The 26,762-nt window shown below is 32.3% G+C and overlaps 1 protein-coding gene across 1 annotated transcript in view; it reads left to right on the plus strand.

The window, feature by feature from the left end:
• LOC127701788 (uncharacterized) overlaps positions 1 to 26,762 on the plus strand; it is a 117,814-nt gene that overhangs the window by 11,041 nt on the left and 80,011 nt on the right. The window contains exons 2-15 of the mRNA XM_052205753.1: positions 3,541 to 4,104; positions 5,214 to 5,252; positions 6,456 to 7,013; positions 7,313 to 7,342; positions 8,644 to 8,772; positions 9,347 to 9,463; positions 9,854 to 9,880; positions 17,979 to 18,096; positions 21,366 to 21,508; positions 22,434 to 22,548; positions 23,582 to 23,721; positions 24,598 to 24,726; positions 25,272 to 25,298; positions 26,466 to 26,580. Of these exons, the coding sequence (XP_052061713.1) occupies positions 3,541 to 4,104; positions 5,214 to 5,252; positions 6,456 to 7,013; positions 7,313 to 7,342; positions 8,644 to 8,772; positions 9,347 to 9,463; positions 9,854 to 9,880; positions 17,979 to 18,096; positions 21,366 to 21,508; positions 22,434 to 22,548; positions 23,582 to 23,721; positions 24,598 to 24,726; positions 25,272 to 25,298; positions 26,466 to 26,580 (2,251 nt within the window). The remainder of the gene's footprint in view (positions 1 to 3,540; positions 4,105 to 5,213; positions 5,253 to 6,455; positions 7,014 to 7,312; positions 7,343 to 8,643; positions 8,773 to 9,346; positions 9,464 to 9,853; positions 9,881 to 17,978; positions 18,097 to 21,365; positions 21,509 to 22,433; positions 22,549 to 23,581; positions 23,722 to 24,597; positions 24,727 to 25,271; positions 25,299 to 26,465; positions 26,581 to 26,762) is intronic.

A 26,762-nucleotide genomic window follows, 5' to 3' on the forward strand; every position in this document is an offset into this window, starting at 1 on the left:
AATTAAGTTTTTTCAAAATATAAAATAACAATTTTAGATCTAGACAAAACACACGTAAAATTGTAAAATTTAGTCTGCTGATCGGCTATGATTTCCTTTAACCTGTAGCTGGCTTTTATGAATGATTCCTTTTGTTACCTCTTTATGCAATTGTCTTCCTGAAAGATAAGACTTTAGTTTCAAAAAAGACGGAGATCACGCGTCCTTTGACCTCACCTTTCTACTATATCAGGCCTTGTTATAGATTAGAATTTCATATTTCATTTTCGAAGGATGGTACGCAGACTTGCGGGCATCCTTATTCTTGTCTCCGCCATTACGGCGGAGATTCTTTCGAAAAGACAAAATTCAGGAGGTAAGTCGTCATTCTTATCCTAGTTTTAAAACATATATTTTGGGGGTCAACAAATTTTGAAAACAGTAAAGTAATTATTATCCTATCTTTTAACATTTAAAATATGGCTACAAAACGTTGACTTGGTTATATAATGAAGCAAAATATAGATAGACATTTTATCCTTTCAATCCCATTGTTGAGATTTTTCGACTTGCTCATTTGAAATAGGTTTAAAATGAATACAAAGCGATGTGGGGAATACTTCAATGAGTTAACATCTCGACAATTTAAACAACCAAAAGACATCTAGTGGTCAACAAACAGTATACTTAAGTTAGACATATAGAGAGATAGACTTAAGATTTAACATTAATAATAATTCTGTTTTTAATCTTTTTCTTCAATTTTACGACTGGGTTGTCGTGTTCGTGCAATTCTAAATGTTTTCAAATAGGAAAAAGAGGCAGAACATTGAATTAAGAATGAAGCCTTTTTCTATTCAAGAAATTTTTTTCGACGAGTAATACCTTTCCCTATCTTTGTTTTAATTATCAAGAATGTACCATATATTATCACAATATAATTAAATGCGTAAGGAACAGCCTATCTTTGTATGAGAACTACACATATGGTCCAATGAGCAACACAAAATTTCTACCTAATCTGATATTTGACAGTAATTTTGTCCAATATCTTGACACTGATCAAAGGTTAAATAAGACTGCCATGGGCCGGTATCACTAGATAGTTGACTTTCTATCTCCGCGGGTATCCACTCAGTATCTAGTGCTTCTATAATGTAATAATTTAAAAGACCCATGTTATTGTATTTTTTTAATGTATAAATAAAGTAATTAAATCCTCAGTCAATGTTAACCTTTAAGTTTTGACTGTCCAATTAGTATTTGATGTACGTTTTATAAATTAGTTTATATCTTTTAACTCCATCACTCAAACATTCTTGATACAGGTTATTCATTTATCGTGTGGACAGAAACCGGTATCTTATTTTAATTTTCTGGACAAATTCATCTTCATTTAAAATATACAGAGAACAGCTAGAATAAACAGTAGTTCAGTCTAGTGTGATACTGTAGTTGAGGCATTACTTTGGTTTATTTTGTACGTTTGACAATAAAATTTGGAACATTTTCAAATAAAAAAATCAGAGTTACACTAATGCTCGGATTGTCATGTTTTAAGTCTTAGCATTATATTAGCTGCTAATTCAAGAAAAAACATAAGACCTGATACTTCTAACGAAAAAACAATATAAGCCATGATCCTTCTAATGGAAGAAAAACATAAGCACGGATCATACTAGTGCACGAAATTGTATGAACAGATCCTACTAACACAAAAAAGTACATAAGCGCTGATCCTCAAAACTGATGCAAGAAATACATTAGCCCTGATACTACTAGTACACGAAAGACAAAAGTTCTGATCCCACTAGTGCACAAAAGACATAAGCACTGTTCCTTCTAATGCACAAAAGACATAAGCCCTGATCCCACTAATGCACAAAAGACATAAGCACTGTTCCTTCTAATGCACGAAAGACATAAGCCCTGATCCCACTAGTGCACAAAATACATAAGCACTGTTCCTTCTAATGCACGAAAGACATAAGCCCTGATCCCACTAGTGCACAAAAGACATAAGCACTGTTCCTTCTAATGCACGAAAGACATAAGCCCTGATCCCACTAGTGCACAAAATACATAAGCACTGTTCCTTCTTATGCACTTAAGACATAAGCCCTGATCCCAGTAGTGCACAAAAGACATAAGCACTGTTCCTTCTAATGCACGAAAGGCATAATCACTGATCGTTGAAACTGATGCAGGAAAAAAATAAGCCCTTATCCTACTAGTAATAAAATAAAAACTTAAGCATGAATCCTTGATATTGACGCTAGAAAAAACATAAGCTATAATTCTACAACTAGTGGTGCAGAAAAAATATAAACACTGATTCTTGATAGTGATGTAAGAAATACATAACCACTGCTATTTGATGGTACTGAAATAAAAACTTAAGAAGTGGTCCTCTAATTCCTATTAATTCGCGGACATTGCTTTCTCAAAATAAATCTGATAGTGCATAATTTATATGTGTAATGGCCGCCTCTCTCTAACCTTCTAAAATTAGTAACGTTTTACCATCAAATGACTAATATAAGCATCTTTTTGACAATATCAGTTAGAAATTCGGAAGTTTGTGTTATTTTCTTTGATTTTTGTTTGTGTGTGTGAATTGGTGTAAAAAAACATATGATACCCTTATTCGAGCATACGTCACTTGTTTCTGGAGTAACTTAACATTCATCAGGTACGGCAATCTCAGGACCAAAAGTTTTGATAGCTAATTAAAAGATTGAAAGCATGAAACAAGTGGTATACCTCGAAACCCCAATTTCAAAGAAATCAATTCACATCATAGAAGCCAAGATAAATATATTTACAAAATTTGTTGTTGAAGAAAGCGGATCTGTGACATGGCTTTTTATTAAAGCTTATAGAACTTACATTCGTAGGCGTTGATAAGACTTACTGTAAATATCTTATCAAACCTGAATACAAATGTTATACAAGATTTGCAAATTATTCCAACGGTTTTAATGCATCTGCCTGAATGGGCGTCATAATGAAAACAAGATCGTACTTCCCAATTTAAGTTGTTAATATTGATGCACCTTAGCTTGTTTGCTATGCAAATAATATAACAAAGCTTGTCATGGGATTCCATTTTAAATCAAATATCTGTATTTGGAATTGTACCATAGTGAATCTCTACATTTATGTGAGAAAAAAATGGTTAAATCTTGACCGAATTAATGAAATTTCTTTTTGATAACAGTAAAGATTACCTATTGTCTTATCCTTTATCCTACACTAACTGGTTATACCAACCTATAGATTCTAACGCAAATGATATGTAGACGTCATCTCATTGATATTGCACTCTTCAGGTTTTGTTTTTAAACAAGACATTTTATTGTGCCTCTAAATAAAGTTTTTATACATTTATTCCGATACAATTTTAATTAAGTTAATTGTTATATATCAAGACGATTGTGTGTGTGTGTTTTGTTTTGCTTTGTGTTGTTGGTTTTTTCTTCCAAACTTTTTAATTTCTATATTTTAACTGTACTGTTTAGAATCTCCATGTTTAATATCTACTTTTTATTTGTTTGTCAGGATGTGATACAAAGGCAGATATAACTTTTATAGTTGACACATCAGATGATGTGGGGAAAGACAATTTTCAAAAACAGTTATCTTTTTTAAAACAAACTGTGAACAATATGAAGATAGCGCCGGACAAAACTCAAATAAGTGTTGTGACGTTTAGTTCTGGTGTTTACAACCAGTTCTTTTTAAATGCTTATGCATCAAAGGCGGATGTGCTAGCCGCGATTGACAGAATTCCTTATATTTCTGGTCGGACGCATACATCCGATGCATTAACTTACGTCACTCATACGTCATTTAACCCAATTCACGGAGCAAGAAGCAATGTTCCTCATATCGGCGTTCTAATAACTGATGGGCCTTCAACGGCCAAGGATTTGACAAAAATTCAGGGACAAGTTGCAAAGGACAACAATATAATTATGTATGGAGTTGGAGTAGGTTCGGGAATAGATATGGACGAACTGTCCTCAGTAAGCAGCAGTCCAAGTCACAGATATATGTTAACAGCAGAAAACTATGGTGCTTTGAATTCACTTTCAAGTTCATTGTCGACGAAGTTGTGCAATGGTAAGATATAACACAATTCCTGTTATAAGATTACGAAACTGTTTTACGATCTCTTTTCACAGTAGTTTGTACACCAGATAAAACAATTTTTTATTCAAGTCTTACCACATAGAAGACGCTTCAAACAAAATACATAAAGAGGTGCGTCTAATTTAACTGGTATTGACTTTCATATTAGGGTCAAAATCCAAAAGTTGGTATCAATATCTTTCAGAATATTAAATATTATGAGTTTTAATGTATAACTTAAGGATTTTTCATCTATAGCAATGCTATTATCCGCTGCATACATGGCTGTTGCTGGTGAAGATAAATTTGATACATGGATGCAAATTTATATGTTTTCGTAAAATTTAGTTTCCTTCATATTCAGTTGTTTGATAAAAACTCAAACAATCTCTCGAATCTTTCTTTGCAGTTTGCAGTTTTGTGCCTTTTTAAGCATTTGTAATTTGTTTACATCTTCAAAAGTACGACAAAATTTTATTAGAACCTCAAGTCTTTCTTAAAATAGACCTGAAGTGAAAATATGAGGAAATGTGTCCCACATTGCACCAGTAAGATGATGTTTAATAAGAAACAATCTAAAAGAAATTGTAGGAGGTGACAGCTATGTTTATTTGTAAGAATGTACTAGTATATATTTTTGCGCCCGCATGTGGCAGGTGTGCTCGGCTCCAGTCTTAATTGGCTAAGATTGTCAGATTTACTGCCGATTATCGGTAATTCTCTCCGCGCACTCCGGCTTCCTTCGCCAACAAGAATTGACTGCCACGAATAGTGCTGAAAGAGGCGTTAAACAACAATCAATCAATCAATATATTTTTACAGTTATCAAATTAGATTATTGGATTTTAAGACAAGGATTTTGATCCCTGAATAAAAGTACTCGTTTGTCAACATTTCAAGAACTGCAAACCATGCTTGTTGGTCGTTTATTGCTTAATCGTTGGGACATACGCCACATGTACACTGCTAGAAAATCACACAATCACTTTGTTTTCTGATAGTTTTATCAATGTTAATTTAATTTAAATTTTAATTTCATAAGCTCTGGTGTTATTGACAGTGATTACAAATAGGTTAAAGAATTTAATGTTACCTTTCAGAGTTGCCATCAAATCCAAATCAACTGCCACCTCCAACATGTAAGTATGTCACGTGACACAATCATCAAACTGGTTCAAACTTAAAGTCGTACGGCCCGAACATGCATGAAATAGTTGCCACTGGACGTTTAGCAATCAATCAATCAAACAAATCTGAATATGGAAACGTTGAGATATATTCCAGACTTAAAATCTGTTCAATATGACAATAGCATATCTCTTTACGTAGAAAAAAGTACCAAGCATAAGGTACATGCATGCAGTATTATTTGATGCATTTCAAAGTAAACTTTATTTTTGTAAATTAAATAGTTTCCACAAAAAAGGAGGCGGAAAATACCATGGGCATATTTAAAACTCATAAGTCCAACATCTGATAAAAAAAATATTCATCATGGCATAATGAGTTTTCTATTAGCAATTTAGTTTTTGTCAGATTTTAGTATTAAGAATATTGTTATCTATTTACATATTAAACTTTCTTTGGGTTTTACTTTCAACGGTTTAAGAGGTCAAATTAAGCAGCAGATATAGCCATTATTCTTTATAACTTTTTTTTGAATTTATTTTCCTTTTGTTCTCATGTTGAGTTGTTTTTGTACTTTAGTCTTTGTTTGTTGGTATAACAAAGATAAACATAAAAACAAATACGTGTTTGAATTCATGAAAATAATAGATAAGAAAGACTAGACAGGCTTTTGCGTCATAAAACATCTTGACATTTTATTCTTATCACACCCTAGATATTACAACATTCTTTTACACCACAAATGTGTTTGTTTTTGCATATATTTTTATTTTGTTTTTTTCAAATGCTTACTAGGTCTGTATGTTTCTAATATATTTTTATCTCATCTGTTTGGTATATATTAACATTACTAGATTAAAATATAACTTTACGAGTTTTTTTGTTGATTTTTTAAAAATATATTCTGAACAACTTTTTGCCTTAGCTATATAAATTACTTTCTGTTTGTTTAACGTTTCCAATTCATTTCAAAGTTTCCGCTTTGTCATTTTCATTATTGCACAATCGTTGTATATAATTTTAGAGGCAATGTACAGTTATCAACTATTTTCTTTACTTGAACCAAGCTACTGAAAAGTATACGACTGAGTCAAAACATTATTATTGAAATAATGTCAAAAGTTAAGTGCAATAAGTTTAAAATCTATGGATATTTTTGTCGAAAATATAAAAACTTATATTTTTTGAAGTTTTTTTTTCATATTCCATTTCAGCATGCTTGCATAAAGCCGATCTTGCTTTTCTGGTTGATTCCTCGTCGAGTGTTGGTTCAGGAAACTTTCAGAAACTAGAAAACTTTTTGAAAAATGCCGTCACAAAGCTTGACATCGGGAAAGATAAAGTACATGTTGGATTAATGCAATACAGCAGTTATCCTTCTATGCAGTTTCCACTTAACATGTATACAAACAGAGGGGACACACTAAAAGCCATTGAAGGGATGCAATTCATGGGTGGTGACACTAATACAGGAGATGCAATACAGAACATGCGCCAACAAATGTTCTCTCAAACCGGTGGCGCAAGAAACAACGTTCCTCGCATTGCCATTGTAGTGACCGACGGCGGTTCTTCTAATAATGCAAAAACTACACAACAAGCCGATGGTGCCAGACGTGATCACATTGGTCTGATATCTGTAGGTGTTGGGTCAGCTGTCAACTCCTATGAACTTCAGCTCATTGCTGATGATCAGACAAAGGTCGTCAAGGTCAATAGCTTTGACCAGTTAGAGCAAGCAGTGGATCAGATTCTTCAGAAAGCATGTACTGGTAACTATAATGTTTATCTTTTTTAAACTGCAAAGTTATATACATATATATGTATATAAACAGACTATCGATATGTCTTTATGTTTATTATGATTAAATGCTAATCAATTTTGTTCTTTTGAATGTATGATTACTTAATCAGTAACTCGCTGTTGAATAAGAATAATAATTTGTTTTTCCTTTATTATACTATGACCAAAGTCTGATTTTTCCAAAAAGCTAAATGCGCCCTAAATGTAAAAAGTATTATAACTTTTACCTAATGATGATTGGTTACCTTGTGTATCTTTATTTTATAGTTCAGTCAACAGTAGCACCAACAACAGCAGGTAATTCTATGTTTATTCGTTTAAATCCATGAACATCATTATTATTGAAATAACTTCGTCATTCATATATTCATGTATCATGCATTTGAAGAAACTGGTTCGCATGTATTTTTTAACGACTTCAGAAAATAAAACATTGAACTTGTTATTATATACATATTATGGTCTTTTACATTTCGAAGTTCTAACCCTTCATAATTGTGACTTTCTTAAGTTTTGGTTACATCCGAACCTGGTGAATGCCAATTGACTGCAGCGAAATTTTGCCATGTCAGTTCCGATGCCTGATATGACCGCTTATAGTGCATCTCGTGGAATTTTATGGATGAAAAGCAATATAAAGTTATACGATTGAGCAATATTCAGTTAAAGTTGTATGCACGACGTGCTATTACTTTATATGTGCATGAACGACAGGAACTTAAAATGGCCAATGTACCAAGCTAACAATATGTTTATACAATGATGAATTTGACATTCATCTTAAAAGTACATGATCGATTGAAGTACGAACAAAATACTGAGTCTGAAATGATGATAAACTGATACATCATATTCCATATTAGTTCCGATAACACACTGAGCTAGATATGAGATCCTTGATTAACGTCATGGGTAGAAGAAAAATGATGTGATGAGCGCTCCTGTCTTTTCGATCAACATCGACTCGGGTCTGTTAATATCATCTTGCACGGGTCTACATGGGAGATTGGTACGTGAAACGAGTAAAACAGATGTTGACAGATATTGAACTATCATAAACAAATTTTAAGAAGTTTATATCATTTATTCTTTAAAGAAATTATCTATCTATTGAAATTGAATCCAGTCGCCAATATCAACGCATCAAACAAATTCCTTGCTACTTAGTGGCCAATATTTGCTTTTCCAATATTTTGAAAATTGAAAAGTAAAAATACGACTTTCTTTATAGCATTAGGTTTGGGATTTCGTAAACTACCATCATCCAAAAATTTAAGATTAAAAGTTTATTACTTCCTCGTGAAATACTCTCGGTGAACTCATTCCGTCATAGTGTAACCTTATTTGAATATATAACTAATAGACCAATTACTAAATGAACCGAATGATGGTGTGACAAGTTTTTATTCACTTCAATTTAGAATAATAGCCATTTTTATGATGTATGCTCAATCAAAGCTTAAGGTCTTTTTTACACAAATAAAACAAACCAGCTTGAGGGATTTATATGAAAATGCACATTAAATTTGCGATAACAAGTAATTATGTTGTAACTATAGAGACTATAAAAGAAAAAAAACGTGTATAAACTATTTCAGGAGCTACCAGTGCGCCTACAGCTTGTCAAAATAAACTAAATAACTGCAATTCTTATGGACTGTCTGTGTGTACACAATATCAACCATGGGCCAAGGATAACTGTCAAGAGTACTGTGGTTTCTGTGTTAGTAAGTGTCTTCATTTATAAATATGTTTTAATTGTGAGAATAGCAAACTTATGGTTTTCTGTGCTTTACTTATAAAACTATCTCTCTTTATTCATAAATTTGAATAAGTATGAATTGAATTAAAGTATGAATTGTACGGTATATAGTTTTCTATGTTGTGATGTTATACTTTTGTTTCAGAAAAGGGAGAAGGTTTGGTACCATTAAAACGTTTAATCCCGCTGCAAATGTTTGCACCTGTCCTAGGTCAGGAATCTGATTACAGTAGTTGTCGTCTGTTTATGTAGTTCATACGTGTTTCTCGTTTCTCGTTTTTATATAGATTAGACCGTTAGTTTTTCCGTATGAATGGTTTTACACTAGTAATTTTTTTGGGGCCCTTTATAGCTTGCTGTTCGGTGTGAGCCAATGCTCCGTGTTGAAGGCCGTACCTTGACCTATAATGATTTACTTTTATAAATTGTAACTTGGATGGAGAGTTGTCTCATTGGCACTCATACGACATCTTCCTATATCTATATAAAGTATAAATGAAGAGATATGATTTTAATAACTTGATCCATTTCTTCTGCAGCACCTAAACCAACATGTGTAGATAAATTAACAAACTGCTTTGCCTATGGTAAATCATCTTGTACACAATATTCAGAGTGGGCACACCAAAATTGTCAACAATACTGTGGATTCTGTGGTATGTTATTAATTCTTATGGAACTTATTGTCTGGAAATACGGGAAATGACATTGTTATACATATATAACCCAAACTCAATACCATATGTAACAAACAGTTGCAACTTTCTTTTGCAAAACTTTTTAAAATGTTCGTGAAAGTCATACTAAGAATTTCGATAATGAATATTAAGTTAAGTGGTGGCATGAATATAATGGTCAGAGAACTATGCCGTCGGAGTAAATTGAGTAAAAAGCTAATGTGTTAAGTTTAAACATTGACTTTGACGGGACTCTACTTTTGATGGTACGGATCAAAAATTTGTTTGAACGGAAAAATAACTTTGACAATCAATAATTAATATCTGATCATTGATATTAATCTATATGTTGTTTTTTTTTTTTCACAGCTGCAGCCGCTGTTACGTCAGGATTTTGTAAGTGACATTTTTCTTGTACATTATGTGGCTTTGAAATATTCAGTTTCAATGAAATAACTGTTCGTATGCCGGTAATTTCAATATTTAAATTTTTTTTATGATAGGGACTTTTAAAGTTATTCTGATATAAGTCTTAAAACGCAATATATACAAATCTTGCCCAACCGCGTTGGCAATTCCCGCACAGTGTAGCGTCATGCGCGATGATTATGAAATTCAGGGATGTTCGACTGAATATTTCAGATTAGTAAATACAATAGCCAAACAGGTGTACTCCTAACAACACAATTATTATATTTAAATTTACCTGTGTACGTTACTTTATTTAAAGACCAAACAGCCTATTGTTGATGCGCATCAACTAACGCAACTTGGTAGTGACATAAAAGCTCTATGACGTTGTTTTTAGCCATGAAAAAAAACGTCAAATTATAACGTCCTATTTCGCGTTATTCACGGATTCCAACATGGTGTACGCTTAAAACTACGTCTTCCAAGAAAAGTGGAATTAAGCGTCGCGCTGATACCTAGTGGAAATTAAACACAAATGGACACAAAAGATACTACACTATCTGTAACCTCCGTTCTAATAAAAATAGTAATAAAAATATAAATTTTTAACTCGGCTTTTTGCATTTGCGCCGATCTGCATTTCACTTTTTTTCTTTCACTTGCGCCGATTTTGTCTTTCATTTGCGCCGATTGTGTACAGGTAAATTATAGGTGAAAGTTATTGTTTTATTTATCATAAAAACCTCTTCCGTTAGCCAGTTGTACATATGTTATGAATTGTCAATTACAACATGTATATAACTGTTGTCCCCTGCTCACAAAGGGGAGGTGGGAGTAGAATTTCGAGCAGAATAAGTCAATTTAAAAGATATTTGTGCACTCTGTATACATCTACTAAAATCACGGAGTAAAATTCTATTTACAGCATTTCAAAGCACCGCAATAAAATCCATAAAAATGTAATACTAGTACAATGAATTATTATCTTGCCGAGAATTTTTATGCCACACATCTGATATATTCCTTTCTTGTCATTTCATCTTTTCTATGCTTGTTGTACTTGCCAACAACGAAGTCCATCTTTTCTTTCTCGTGTCAAAACGAAGTTCTCGAACAATATGACCAAAATTATCTTAAACATAAGGGAACACTGTTTATATCCATATATTACCATGCAATATACATTCTAGGTTTACTACATTTACATGTATTTACTCGTATAGCAAATATAGTATCGGGGCTAGTGATAAAAAAAATAAAATAGGCGCTAATGAAAGAATCAAATCGGAGCAAATTAAAGATCGATTTTTTTTTTTAATCGGCACAAGTCTCGTACGCCCCTGTAACTTTACACTGGTAAATTTATATGACTTACGCTTAGAACTTTAACTTAATATGTGATTTTCAAAATTGAGTTTTCAGAAGGTTAGGCCGATAAACAATACTTTCTATAAGTTTCGATATACTGGCAACGTATGCATGTTGAGATTAACTTATTTCTTTAAGATTCTCGTAAAATAATGGTGATCTTGCAACGAAGTTAAATTTTATCTATACTGCTTAATTGACAAAATCTTATAGTAAAAATAAAAATGATAAAGGTTCATTGTCATTTGTCATTTGTTTCATTTCAAATTGTCTCAAGGAGAAATGATAAAGATTTCGCCTGATCTCACAGAAGTTTAAGGCAAAAAATATAAGAAATTAATATACTCAGTGAATGTGAATTAAAATCAAAATTTACGGTTTTTAAAACTAAACTTGTTGTAAATTTAACTTATGACAAAAACAATTGCTTCAAGAATAAGATCCAACATAAAATTTCTCACTTTCAAAAAGCTACAATGACCGGAAAGATTGAATACAAATTTCGATTTTCAATGCCGGCAATCTATACATACCTTGTCTTTGTTTTAATTTCCAAAATGAGCTATTTATAATTAGATTTATAATATTTCATCCTGTTTTGAGAAATACTTTATAGTTTTCAACGGAAAATTATTTCTTAGATTCTAAATCAATTTTTGAATTAAAAATTTATTTGTATTTTGTATTTACTGTCTCGTTTATTCAAAACACGTAAGGTAGTAATAACGGGGATCGTATTTTATGATAGGTTAAATGGATGTAAAACGTTTTAGGATCAAAAACTTTTAATTCATATATTATACCTATAATTTTGATTTTCTTATATCTTAAATATTCAAAAATAATGAATCCACAAACTAGATGGAATAATTTGTATACGTCCGTCTTGGTCGGGACACATAATGGCATAAAAAGTCCGTCCGTGCTAATGTGTCAACAGTAGCGAAAGAGTGCGCTAGGGCAAAGTTCTGAAATTGACGAGACAAAAAACCCCACACATCTAGTTTAATATAGTCAAATAGTTTGTTAGTTAACCAGTGTCAACTTTCATTTCTCTTTTTGTTTTCAATGATTTTGCTAATGAGAGGGAGAGGACAAAAACAGACTTTCCTTTCTAAAGCGTCGTAAAAGGTTATTTCGAACAATTTTTCATTCCGACGGATGGTGTTTCTGAAGGTTAATTTTGTGCGGCAACACCATCATGAGATCTGATACTGATACATAAATGTGATCTCTTGTATTACCGGATAATAAAGTAAGTTAATATAGTTGTTATTTTTGATTCTTGAAAATTTAAATGTAGGTTTCAAACGTCCAATTTGCAATTTTTTTTCAAATAGTGCGCCAGCAAGGAAAACTTGTACTATGACGTCAGATTCAATGTTCTGAAGAAAGACAACTCTTTTCTTTAAAACGAACGAGAAAAAAACATGAAAATTAATCATAACTTTAGGTCGGTGACATATACATTTTTTGGTTTTATTCTGAAGAGTACACATGGCACTTTCCTTCTTGAAATTTTTATGAAAAAATCACTGGTAGATATTTTTTAATACTTGAAACGTTTTTCATTCTTGCGTTTTGTTTTTGGCGGGAATGAAATAAATCATATTTTTTAAGATCAAAACAATAAGAGTCTTAAACTCTTGAACCTGTATTTGATAGACACAAATCTACTGTTTAACATGAAACAAGAATTACGCTTGTAGGTTTGATATAATGGGATTTTTTGAGAGTTTAAATAACAAGCAAATATCATGTTAATATTCGGGAAAACACGAAACTGAGGTTGCTATAGTGACAAAACTAAGTCGGTGACCCCCAATATTTTTTCTCATATTTTGTTCCTCAAATCATGAAATACCTTCACACAAAATTTTAAGGAAAAATCACTGGTAGAACTGAATAGGCTGTTTGGTCTTTAACGCCATTTTGTCCTAGGTTAAAGTTGTCTTTTTGACATTGAAACATCTTTTTAGCTCACCTTTCCAAATGAAATGTGAGCTTTTGTCATCACTTGGCGTCCGTCGTCGTCCGTCCGGTGTAAACTATTTCAAACATCTTCTCCTCTGAAACTACTGAACCAATTCCAACCAAACTTTAATTGAATGATCCTTAGGGTATCTTGAAAAAACTTTGTGTTTTATTTTCTGTTTCGTCAAAAAACATGGCCGCCATGGCTAAAAATAGAACATAGGGGTAAAATGCAGTTTTTGGCTTATATCTCAAAAACTAAAGCATTTAGACATGGGGTAAAAATGTTCATTAGGTCAAGTTCTATCAGCCCCGAAATTTTCAGATGAGTTTAACAACCCATTGTTGGGTTGCTGCCACTAAATTGGTAATTTTAAGGAAATTTTGCAGTTTTTGGTTATTATCTTGAATATTATTATAGATAAAGATAATCTGTAAACAGCAAAAATGTTCAGCAAAGTAAGATCTACAAATGCAGTTTTTGACTTATATCTCAAAAACTAAAGCATTTAGAGCAAATCAGACAAGAAGTTAAAGTATTCATTAGGTCAAGGTCTACCTGCCTTGAAATTATCAGCCAAATCGGGTATCTGATTTTTAGGCTATTGCCCCTGAATTGATGATTTTAAGGAAATTTTGCAATTTTCGGTTATTATCTTGAATATTATTATAGATAAAGATAAACTGTAAACAGCAAAAATGTTCAGCAAAGTAAGATCTACAAATAAGTTTTATATGACCAAAATTGTCAATTGACCCCTTAAGGAGTTATTGTCCTTTTAAGACAATTTTTCACAATTTGTTCATCTAGTTTGCTTACTTTAAAAAATCTTCTCCTTTGAAACTGCTGAATCAATTTCAGCCAAACTTAGGCTGAATGAGTTTCAGAGTATCTAGTATAAATTTTGTATTTTATTTCATTGTACGTCAAGAAACATAGCCACTGTGGCTAAAATGGAACATCGGGGTAAAATGCATTTTTTTGCTTTTGAAGAAAATATGACAGACACAAAGAACATTTAAATGGCATTTTTAAGCCACTCATTAATATATATTGAAAAGAAAAAATAATCATTGATGAAAGATTTAAGCAACAAAAAAAAAAAGGTGAGCGATTCAGGCTCTTGAGAGCCTCTTGTTTATTTATATTGTGTCATAGATCAAACTTATTCGTTCAGTGTATATTTACTTGTTTTTGTGTATTGTCTTTTTGATCGAGTTAAGCCATTTCAATTGATATTTTATTGTGTGTCTTTTTATGTTGTAATGTTATACCACTGTTTCAGGTTAGGGTGAAGGTTGGCGCCTGTTAAAATGTTTAAACCCGCTGCATTTTTATGCACCTGTCCTAAGTCAGGAGCCTGTTGCTCAGTGGTTGTCGTTTGTTGGTGTGGTTCATAAGTGTTTCTCGTTTCTCGTTGTTTTACATAGATTAGACCGTTGGTTTTCCTGTTTCAATTGTTTTACACTAGTCTTTTTGGGGGCCCTTTATAGCTTGCTGTTCGGTGTGAGCCAATGCTCCGTGTTGAAGGCCGTACTTTGACCTATAATTGTTTACTTTTTACACATTGTGACTTGGATGGATAGTTGTCTCATCGGCAATCATACCACATCTTCTTATTTATATATATATATGAATAGGTTTGTTAATATATATATATGTATATCCGTAGTAGTGTTGATCTCTTTTATTCAAACTATATGTCTATTGTCTATTGTTTTCACCAGTTCCTGTGTCGTTGACCTCACATCTCCTTTTATTTTAACAACTAGACTGTCTCTTTGACACATTCCCTGTTTCGATTCTCTATTCTAATTTAGATGTTTGGCATAGCGAAATTTGTCGGGTTAGAATATTTATTTTCAAATTCTAACTAGACAGAAAATTTATTTTTAGTAATATTTATATTATATTATTAATTCAGTGGCGTAATCGTGGAACAAACTTCTGAAAGTGACACTGAAGCAAAACAAAAAGCTTTTCTCTATAAATTATTATTACAGTGTAGAAGTTATTCAATATCCTCCTTCATTTTCGTTTTTAATTTCAATATTTTTCACAAAAAGTGTTGGAGCAAAACTCCCACCCCTGGATTCTACGCCAGTTTAATTTCTTGCTATTCTATAATAGGCGTCATATTCACAAGTTTGTTTTCTTTCTAGTTCGGTCACAATAAAATTGAGAATGGATATTCGTTTTCAACTTTATGAGGCCGACATATTTAAAAATACCAAATACGTCCAGCCCCTACAGAATAAAAAAAAAAATATTTGAGACTATGCATTGTTATTGCTACAAAATTGTTTCAAACCTAGATTTGCACATATTCTTGAAAGTAAGCATTAAATGTACGTTATTGTCTACTATATAAACAGACACATGTCTGGTTCGCTGTTATTTCTATTACTATTATTAGCGCCATATTTGAATCGTCTGCACAGTGTCAGTGTCCCACCGTTTTCGAACACAGGAGTAAGAACTGGTAGTTTTAGACAATAATCAATTCTTATGCATATATGAGGGGCCTGATGGGGGTGTCTCATCACGATTCACGAGTTGATTTTTTTGTCAATCACGATTCACAGAAAATAAATTTCCATGATCACGGATCACGAAAATATAAAAAAAAAAAAATCTGTAGAAAAACGGATCACGAAAGCGAAAATGCGCCGATCACGAAGAACGAAAATAACCCATCAGGCCCCTCATATATATGTCCTCAGGTGTTGATTTGTTTAGGATTCATCTGAATGCAATGACAAACAAGGGGAATTATATCGAAACAAATGTTTACAGATGATACATTTGTACCTTCATGACCTTGGGAACAACAAAGCATTCATCTTTTTTTGGAGGAGAGAGTATATATGTGTAGGACTCTGAAATGCGATGGTCACTCTAAAGTGCGATGGTGTCAAAGGCTACAGTGCGATTATATGACACGCTTAAGTGCGATGCCGATGGTATGACACAAGAGTGCGATAGTATAACACGCTAAAGTGCGATGGTTGGTATGACACAAGAGTACGATAGTATAACACGCTACAGTGCGATGATGTAACGAAAATGGGGTTCAGACAATGGTTTTCGTTTAAATTCGTTGCAGTGTTCCTATTTATAGTGTATTTTTTTTGTTTATTATTATGTTTATTAATCAAGCCGATGTCTTTCTCTTTTGATTGTTTTTACACTGGTCATTGCCCTATATAGCTGGCTATGCGGCGTGGACCAAGGCTCCAAGTTAAAGGCCGTACAGTTATTAGTTGCATATATCAAAGACATTTGGTCTTGGGTGGATATTTGTGTCATTTTTTATTTAAAGTACGATAGTTGTCAAAAAAGTGTAATGGTTACATTGCAGTAGCTAGTATATACTGTCTCAAGCCAGGAACCTGTAATTCAGTGGTAGTCGTATGTTGCTGTATTTCATATTTATTTTCCGTTTATTGTTTTGAATATAGATCAGGTTTCACACTGGTTGTTTTGTGGCCCTTTGGTCCATATAGAATACTATGTCACAGTATGTGGTGTTAGCCAATGCTCCGCTTTAAAGGCCATGCGATAACCTATAGTAGCTTGCATTAATAACATTTGGTCTAGGATGGAGAGTTGTCTCATTAGCAATTATACTATGATACTACACCTCTGGTAGTTCGGTTACTGTCTAGTTGACGTTTTATTGAATGATTCCGTCAGAATGTAAAAAAGTAGACTTTATTTCACGCAAGTTCATAACATGGGTATTCAAACATAGAAGGAGCTGCTAAATTAAATTTAAATTCAACATCCAAGTGAGCAATCTCCAGAATCTCTTTTTCCTCTTTAGTTAAATTACATTTTGCAACCTTAACATAAATAGTAGAAATACTAAAAAATTTTCAGTATAAATGATCAAATGGTCATGCGTATGATCGTCCTGCATATGCATGTGATATTTGCCACTATACGTTCAACAAGCAAAAATTAGTTTACATTACTTTATTAATTTATTTGACCGAACTACTGGAAAAAATGATTTTCAAAGTGTTTCATACACAGCGTCACTTTTACGGTAATCCTTTATCATTTTTGTTGATTTCCATTGTTATCGGGAAAACAAACTTAAGTGTATTGAGGCATCGGACTTTAGCGTCTTCCATTTAATAGCACAGACCATTGCACTTTAGCGTATCAAACCATCACACTTTAGCGTAGACCCTCGCACTTTAGCGTGACCATCGCGTTTTAGCGTCCCCATCGCACTTTAGAGTCCTACAAATGAATAAAAGAAATGAATGGAACAGCAACCCAATGACAAAAATTAACAAAAGAAATCTATAAGGATATCATATACAGTAGTCATCAACACAAGTCTAGATATGATACAAACCACAGTAATTAATCACTAAAATTGAGTATGGAAACAGGGAATACATGTATTAAAAAAAATAGTAAATTCCCAGGATAAATTTTCGGTAAATGTAGTTTTAATATCATGAAACTTAATACACATGTTCATTATGATGAGAACTTTTTAACTTAAATACCAAATTATTTTTGACCCCAATGTCATGGATCAATTAACAAGGAAAATGATAGTGCAAGCAGGGCATGGTGTCAATGGACAAATATTCTTGTTATACCTCTGTGAGTCTGTGAGCATGGTTTAAGACAGATTACAATGTACATAAGTATTACTCTAGAACCAACCTAGTTTGAACATGACAAATAAGCTAGTAATTTTGTTATATTATGTTATAGATGGACAGTGTTCATACAAAGGCAGATCTTATCAGACTGGTCAAAAGTGGCTAGATGGCTGTGATTATGAATGTGTTTGTCAGGATGGAAACACTGGAAAATATAAGTGTACAAACAGGTGTGTATGAACAGATAGAAAATGGCAGGATGGTTATTAGTGTACAAACAGGTGTGTATGAACAAATAGAAAATGGCAGGATGGTTATTAGTGTAAAAACAGGTGTGTATGAACAAATAGAAAATGGCAGGATGGTTACTATTTTACAAACAGGTGTACATGAACAAATAGAAAATAGCAGGATGGTTACTATTGTACAAACAGGTGTGTATGAACAAATAGAAAATGGCAGGATGGTTACTAGTGTACAAACAGGTGTATATGAACAAATAGAAAATGGCAGGATGGTTACTAGTGTACAAACAGGTGTATATGAACAAATAGAAAATGCCAGGATGGTTACTAGTGTACAAACAGGTGTATATGAACAAATAGAAAATGGCAGGATGGTTACTATTGTACAAACAGGTGTGTATGAACAAATAGAAAATGGCAGGATGGTTACTATTGTACAAACAGGTGTGTATGAACAAATAGAAAATGGCAGGATGGTTACTATTGTACAAACAGGTCTGTATGAACAAATAGAAAATGGCAGGATGGTTACTAGTGTACAAATAGGTGTGTATGAACAAACAGAAAATGGCAAGATGGTTACTGTTGTACAAATAGGTATGTATGATTTACAGATAGAAAATGACAGGATGGTTACTATTGTACAAACAGGTGTGTATGAACAGATATAAAATGACAGGATGGTTACTAGTGTACAAACAGGTGTGTGTGAACAAATAGAAAATGGCAGGATGGTTACTAGTGAACAAATAGGTGTGTATGAACAAATAGGAAATGGCAGGATGGTTACTAGTGTACAAATAGGTGTATATGAACAAATAGAAAATAGCAGGATGGTTACTAGTGTACAAATAGGTGTGTATTGAACAAATGGAAAATGGCAGGATGGTTACTAGTGTACAAATAGGTCTGTATGAACAGATAAAATATGACAGGATGGCTACTAGTGTACAAATAGGTGTGTATGAACAAACAGAAAATGGCAGGATGGTTACTAGTGTACAAATAGGTGTGTATGAACAAACAGAAAATGGCAGGATGGTTACTAGTGTACAAATAGGTGTGTATGAACAAATAGAAAATGACAGGATGGTTACTATTGTACAAATAGGTGTGTATGAACAGATAGAAAATGGCAGGATGGTTACTAGTGTACAAAAAGGTGTGTATGAACAGATAGAAAATGGCAGGATGGTTACTATTGTACAAACAGCTGTGTATGAACAAATAGAAAATGGCAGGATGGTTACTAGTGTACAAATAGGTGTGTATGAACAGATAGAAAATGACAGGATGGTTATTAGTGTACAAACAGGTGTGTATGAACAAATAAAATGGCAGGATGGTTACTACTGTACAAACAGGTGTGTATGAACAAATAGAAAATGGCAGGATGGTTACTATTGTAAAACTAGGTGTGTATGAACAAACAGAAAATGGCAGGATGGTTACTATTGTACAAATAGGTGTGTTTGAACAAATAGAAAATGGCAGGATGGTTACTAGTGTACATGTACAAATAGGTGTGTATAAACAAACAGAAAATGGCAGGATGGTTACTATTGTACAAATAGGTGTGTATGAACAGATAGAAAATGGCAGGATGGTTACTATTGTAAAACTAGGTGTGTATGAACAAACAGAAAATGGCAGGATGGTTACTATTGTACAAATAGGTGTGTTTGAACAAATAGAAAATGGCAGGATGGTTACTAGTGTTTGACATGCATCTAGGACAGCAGATATGTTAACTGAAATTCAGCAAGATCTTACAATTACAAAAATGTTGTTTGTTGTAGAATTGATTCTTGTTCATTTACATGTACATTGTATGTTAGCCTTATTGAGACAAGTTCAAATGGTATTCTTATTATCAGCATTGTTGGAATAAAGGAGGATATTTATTATTTTTTTGGTTGAAATCTTAAAGGTTGATCACTGAACTAATATTTAAAACTTAACTGAGGAGAAATATTGTATAACACAAGATACAGTGGTTGAATTTGTTTCTCGAATGAATGATGACGATATGTTGGCTAATTTTAATGATTTGCAAAAAGATTGTGTTCTTTGTGATGTCATCAGTCATAGTTGGCTTTTGTGTGATGTCACAATTAAGAAATCCAGGAAGCGCAAGGACATTTTATGTTATAATTAAATTTTGACCAAAAAAGAGCTGAGATCCAGTGATTACATATATATAATAAAAAAACATTAACCATTCAGGGAAAGTATATATCTGCTTATTATAAGAATTAAAGAAAAATAAGTTATTATACATGGTATATGATGAAAGGCTACCAACATAAAATTCATTTTGAATAAAATATATGGTATTGACCTGGCATTAGTTATTAACTACACTTACTGTCATTTGCTATGCAGAATTTATACTTTCCATGCTAAATGCAACTCAGAATTTTAAAGCCAATTTCTACATGTATGTTCAAAGATGTATTCGATTCACTTAGATACTATAAAGATCTGACCATATGCTTATTCATTAATGTCTTTCTTTGTATTTATTTATAAAACAGTTTCTTTCTCTTTATTTAGGGAATATTTGGTTGAACTATTTACATTTCATTTGAAAAATTTATGTTTATTCTGTATTTCATATACAATGTACATGTATAGTTATTCTTTATATCATGAATTTCTGCAGTATTATATTGATTTTAAGAGATATGTGTTGCACAATACATGTATATATACTAATAGTCAACAATAACTGGAAGATCTCACAGATTTTTTAAACCTTCAAATGAGGTTTTCGTTCTTTTAAATATAATTGAATAGAATGGAAAAACTGAAGTGTTGTTAGTAGATACTTTTCCTTTTTGATGATGCAAAATAATTATGAGGTCATCAAATTTCTTTTTGTGCCTACATTCTTCAAAGTGGAGTCATAGATGAAAAAATAGCCCCAAACATTGAAATAATTTAAACATTCTAGTGCTGTCTTTTTGGTCTTTTTGTTTGAACTGCAGAAATTGAATAGCTAGAACTTCAAAAAGGAGTTAATGAAGTTGGTGACCCTATGATCATGATGATCATGATGATTACGGTGTATTTGATAATTTTAGAAGATTTCAAAGTATATATAAAAGATAAATGCTTTTTTTTTCTAGTTCATAACTTTATAATTTATCATGCTGAGGTTGTATGTAGTCCTAATAAAATCTGACAGCTCCCACTTAATGTGACTTTTACTTAAGCTTACAATAATAAACTAATATTAACAATTGCTTCAGGTGTCCGTTATACTATAACTTACCAAAGGACTGCACACTGGTGAAAAAGAATGGTGAATGTTGTCAGCAACCTGTATGTAATTTTCATCAAACTATAACTAAAACTGAGAGTACAGGAAAAGGGAGAACAACGAATGGAATAGGTATGTAACTTTCATCAAACTATAAATAAAACTGAGAGTACGGGAAAAGGGAGAACAACTAATGGAATAGGTATGTAACTTTCATCAAACTATAAATAAACAGAGTACGGGAAAAGGGAGAACAACTAGTAGAAAAGGTATGTAACTTTCATCAAACTATAAATAAACTGAGAGTACAGGAAAAGAGGGAGAACAACTAATGGAATAGGTATGTAACTTTCATCATACTATAAATAAAACTGAGAGAACGGGAAAAGGGAGAACAACTAATGGAATAGGTATGTAACTTTCATCAAACTATAAATAGACTGAGAGTACGGGAAAAGGGAGAACAACTAGTAGAAAAGGTATGTAACTTTCATCAAACTATAAATAAACTGAGAGTACAGGAAAAGGAAGAACAACGAATGGAATAGGTATGATATTAACATATATGATTTGTGTTTCAGTTTGCTCATCATACAATGACCTTCATCTGTTATGACCAGAAAAAGGAAAAAGTTGGGGGAGCTTGTATTGAATTGGTTGAAAATTGTATGTTCCTTGGATGTTCAAGATTTGTTGATCTAAAAAAGGAAATAATAAAGTATTCATGGTTCTGTTTATGTTGATTCTGTATATTTCTTAAATTGAAATATTCAGATCATGTGCATAGACAGTGAACTCAATTCACACACAGGGACTGAAATTAACTAACATTATAAAGGCAGCATTTAGTCATGTTGTTTAAAATATTAAAGCAAAAGGAAGCAACATTCTGACATTTTTTGGAAACTGGAAATATGACTTTATTTTACTTTTTACTGTGCACTTTTAATTAATTGTAAATTGCTTTTTAAATCAAAAAGAGGGATGCCATATTTTACAAAACATATAATTTATGAGTAACAGCTTTAACAATACAAATATGATTTTGTGTTTGTAGATGTATGTGTTTACAAAGGGAAGCAGTATTTCCAGAGACAAACATGGAGAGATGGATGTGATCAGATATGTATGTGTACTAATTCATCCAAGGGTTTATATCAGTGTGAATCAATGTAAGTTGTTAGCATTATCAGTCAGGGGACTTATTGAAATAAGTGATTTTTAAATCACTTATTTAAGTAGCAAATTCTAAGTTTTGTCACAAATTGTGATTTTGTAGTTTTACCAAAATTTTAAACACATAGGTTTAGATAATATCTTTTCATTAGTAAAATTGAAAAAAAATGAACTTTTTGCTTCTTTTAAGCAGCAAGGTTTATGCCTTTGATTCAATCATTTAGCTGCAAATTCTATTTTAGTTGAAAAAATGCTATAAAAATGGCTTTACATAATGAACTGATACTTTCTTAACAGATTTTTCCCAGCAGTGGGAGTATTTTTCCTGTAAAATTCAAGGTTTCATCTTATAGATTATGTAATAAAATTCTACTGTTCGCGATCAAAATTTCACTGTTTGGGGGTGTTGAAATTAGTGGAGGTTATTAAAATAATGATACTTAAAGAAGTGATTTTTTGGAAGGAAATTCAGGTATAATACTTAAACAAGTGATTTTTATGTCATTATCCTAGATTTAGTACAAGGTCATCACCTGACATGACCCGGTCATCCTATTAACACAGATGTTGGTTCTGATAATTTTAGCAACATAATTAGTCCCTGGATCATTAGTATTCTATATTTAAAGCTACAATAAAATTAAATCACTTAGTCTAGTGATTAATTTGTACTACTTAAATAAGTGATTATTAAAGAAAGACAACTCTTACTTCCAACCTTTATGGACATAAATATAATGTTACTTGAATCAATGATTTAGAAAATCACTCATTTAAGTAAGTCCCCTGACTGATTATACCAACTCATTCGTATACATTGTAAATTAGTATACCCCCTGCAAAGAAAAGTTGGGGGTGGTATATAGAAATCACTCTGTCTGTCAAGGCAAGTCATGTATATATGGTTACAAAATGCAACAGAAAACAACAAATGAATTGAGCAACAATGAACATTGTACAGAATTTGGGTGAACTGTTGTGTTAATGGAAGGAAAGACAGTTTTGACTGCATTTATTAATTTCTTTCAGATGTCCTAAATATAACAGTATTCCTGCTAACTGTCACATGAACACAGCACCAGGGGAGTGCTGTCAGAAACCTGCATGTGAATTTCATCAGCAGCATGGTAGTTTTACAGGACAAGGCTCAATCAGTGGCACTGGTGTTGGTTTGTATAATTTATTTTATTGTTCAAAATTTTGTGTAGAGCCAGATATTTGACACTTTTTGTTGAATGTAATGTCTTTATATAGGTACATTTGACAGTTCTGGGATGTCATATGATTAGACTGAGTATTTTTGATCCTCATATAATTTACATTAACCTTAGAATTCATTTAGGGTTTCTTTGACAATTACCTTTTTTGTCACAATAAAAATATCAGTAAACAACAATAATTATATATGTTTTTTCATATTAAAAATAAAATTTCTGATACATGTGGATTGAAAATTTGCTGCATTACAGAAAAGTCAGACAGTAAATATATTACATCATAAAAAGATATGCTCATGTATTGGTCCTTCACATAGAAATTGTGCTTTACTGAAAAGGTTGTGTTTAAAAGATTAATCACTTTTGAGATACATGAAGGAGGCCTGAAAAGCAGAGGGAGTACAAACTAGTTTTTTTGTTGTAACTTACAGCATGATATAGTGCCTGCATAAATAAACATTTATTTTCTTGTTTATCTTTTTTTTTTTACTTTATGAAGTATGGGAGGGAAGTAAAACCAAATAAAAAATCAACTTTGTATCATTAAAAACATACAAGTATACATCAAATATTATCAACCTCATGCAAAAGACTTAAAGGCTGTTCCTTTGAAATATACATGGGACAGAGGAAAGGCACTTGGAAATCTCAACTATGGGTGGGTGTTTAAAACTTTTTTTTGTACAGTGAAAATGTAATTTAGAATCTAAAATGCCTCAATAGTTGTTACTCCCATTTTTAAAGTGCCTTCCCAGGGTACCATGTATGTTTTAGTAAAAAAATAATACTGAATATATGTACATATAAAATTGTGTATTTTTGTGACAGGTTTGAAGCCAACCACACAGAAGCCATGTGTAGATGCTGTCGGTACTTGTTCACAGTATGGTAAAGATGTTTGTACAACATACAGTGGCTGGGCTGGGGACAACTGTAGAAAGTTCTGTAATTTATGTGGTTAGTAGATAAAGCATTGTGATGGAATAAACATTAAATTTAATTCACTTAACTAGTGAAGGAATTTAATTCCTAATGAATTTTGTATGTAATGGAAAAACATGATTTATATATTGAGGAGGTAATATCTACAGGTTACCTGACAGAATGCTTCTGTTTATCTAAAGTTTAATTTAACAGTAAAGATTTAAAGATTGCATTAGAATAGGATTAATCATATTGTATTTTAATACTTGTCTAAAGTCAATTGTAGATATATAGTTGCCTTGAACACATTCAATGACTAAAAGCAACAATTGATGTAGACAAGTAAAAAAATACAATACAGTTATTCCTCAATTTTTCTGATTTTACAGATAAAGATGTTGTCATAAAATTTATAAACTAACAATTATTTTTGATGATAGGCTTTTTTTGTGAACAGAGCCAGAGAGTTTATTACAAAACTCTTGTAGAAAGTGCTTTGTGGACAATAGATTATCTGCCTTGATTTAACAAATGCAAAAAGCTATTATGATATCCAAATATATTCCTTTTTTTTTCAGGTGGTCCACCAGTTGCAGGCAAAAATGGTATGTAAAGGTCAAAACAGGATGCAATTTAAACAGCTCTTGTTTTTATGCCCTTGCTAGGATAGTAGGAGGCGTTTCATGTCTGTGAATTTATTTGTCTGTCCTTTATCAGATAAAAGTTTTGTTTTCATTGTGAGGTGATCTTTTGAATTGATATACTAAATTATGGTTTAACCTGGATTTCACATTTCACTAAACATGGAGATGTGATAGTTTGAGCTGCTCTTGATGTCCAGTGGACATATTTATTGTCATTAATTTTGTTCACCTTGGATGAGTCAAAAAGCAAGACATAGGTATGCTGTTTCCTGCTGTGGCATTGTCAACAATGTATTAGTCTGTGATTAGGTCATTTTATGGGAAACCACTTATGGTAGGTCAATGATATTTTGTATGCAGATATATTAGCATTTGCACATTTCATTTCCATGGAGATTATTTGGCCCTTTTGTGGTCTTTTGACTTTGGATGATTTGCATAGTTTACATGTTAAAGTTTAAGATTAGATCAGTTTAAGATGAACCACTAATGTTAAGTCAATGATATTTGGTTTGCAAGATTGTATGGCCCCCACCCCCTCATCATGGTTCATTGACTTTGAAACTTTTACATTACAAGTTAATATTTGTGTTTAGGTTTGTTTAAAGGGAAGGACTTATGATAAATCAACGGTATTTGGTATGCAGTTGTATTAGCATTGGCACATCTCATTTCCATGGAGATTGTTTGACCCTGTACATTCAGAATATTTTGCATAACTTGCATGTTAAAGTATTGTAATTTTAATTTCAACATTTGCATTATCAAAATAACAAAAAGGCAAGATATATCTCTGTGTTAACAGTTCATGTTTTTATATATAGTTTCTGTATTTATTTGTAATTCTTTTTCTGTGAATTAAACTATTCACAAACTATCCCCCACACAAGAAAATATGCTTTGGAGTGAGTATAAAGGCATCTGTAGGACACCACATTAAAACTTATTGCCATGCTTGGGAATATCCACAATGTTTAATATTGCTGCTTTATATAACTAAGATGTATATATTCATGCAAGTAGAAATTTTAGAAATAAAAGTACTTTCACTGTACAATGTGACAAACAAAGCCTCATTATAAGGTAAGAAGATGTGGTGTTAACAAATTAACTTCTCACATTTTTCAGATACCTGCTTGTACCAAGGAAAGGATTATCGTCAGGGTCAAACATGGGATGTTGGATGTCATACTTATTGTACCTGTGAAAACGCTGTGTATGGATATTACAGGTGTACAGACATGTAAGTATTGTACGTGTGAGAATGTTGTGTATGGATATTACAGGTGTACAGACATGTAAGTATTGTACGTGTGAGAATGTTGTGTATGGATATTACAGGTGTACAGACATGTAAGTATTGTACCGTAATCGGGCTTGTATAGTTCGCACTGGTACATAGTCCGCACCCCCTTCTCACCACGA

This window comes from Mytilus californianus, unplaced genomic scaffold, assembly GCF_021869535.1.
Source record: "Mytilus californianus isolate M0D057914Y unplaced genomic scaffold, xbMytCali1.0.p SCAF_5, whole genome shotgun sequence".
NCBI lineage: Eukaryota > Metazoa > Mollusca > Bivalvia > Mytilida > Mytilidae > Mytilus > Mytilus californianus.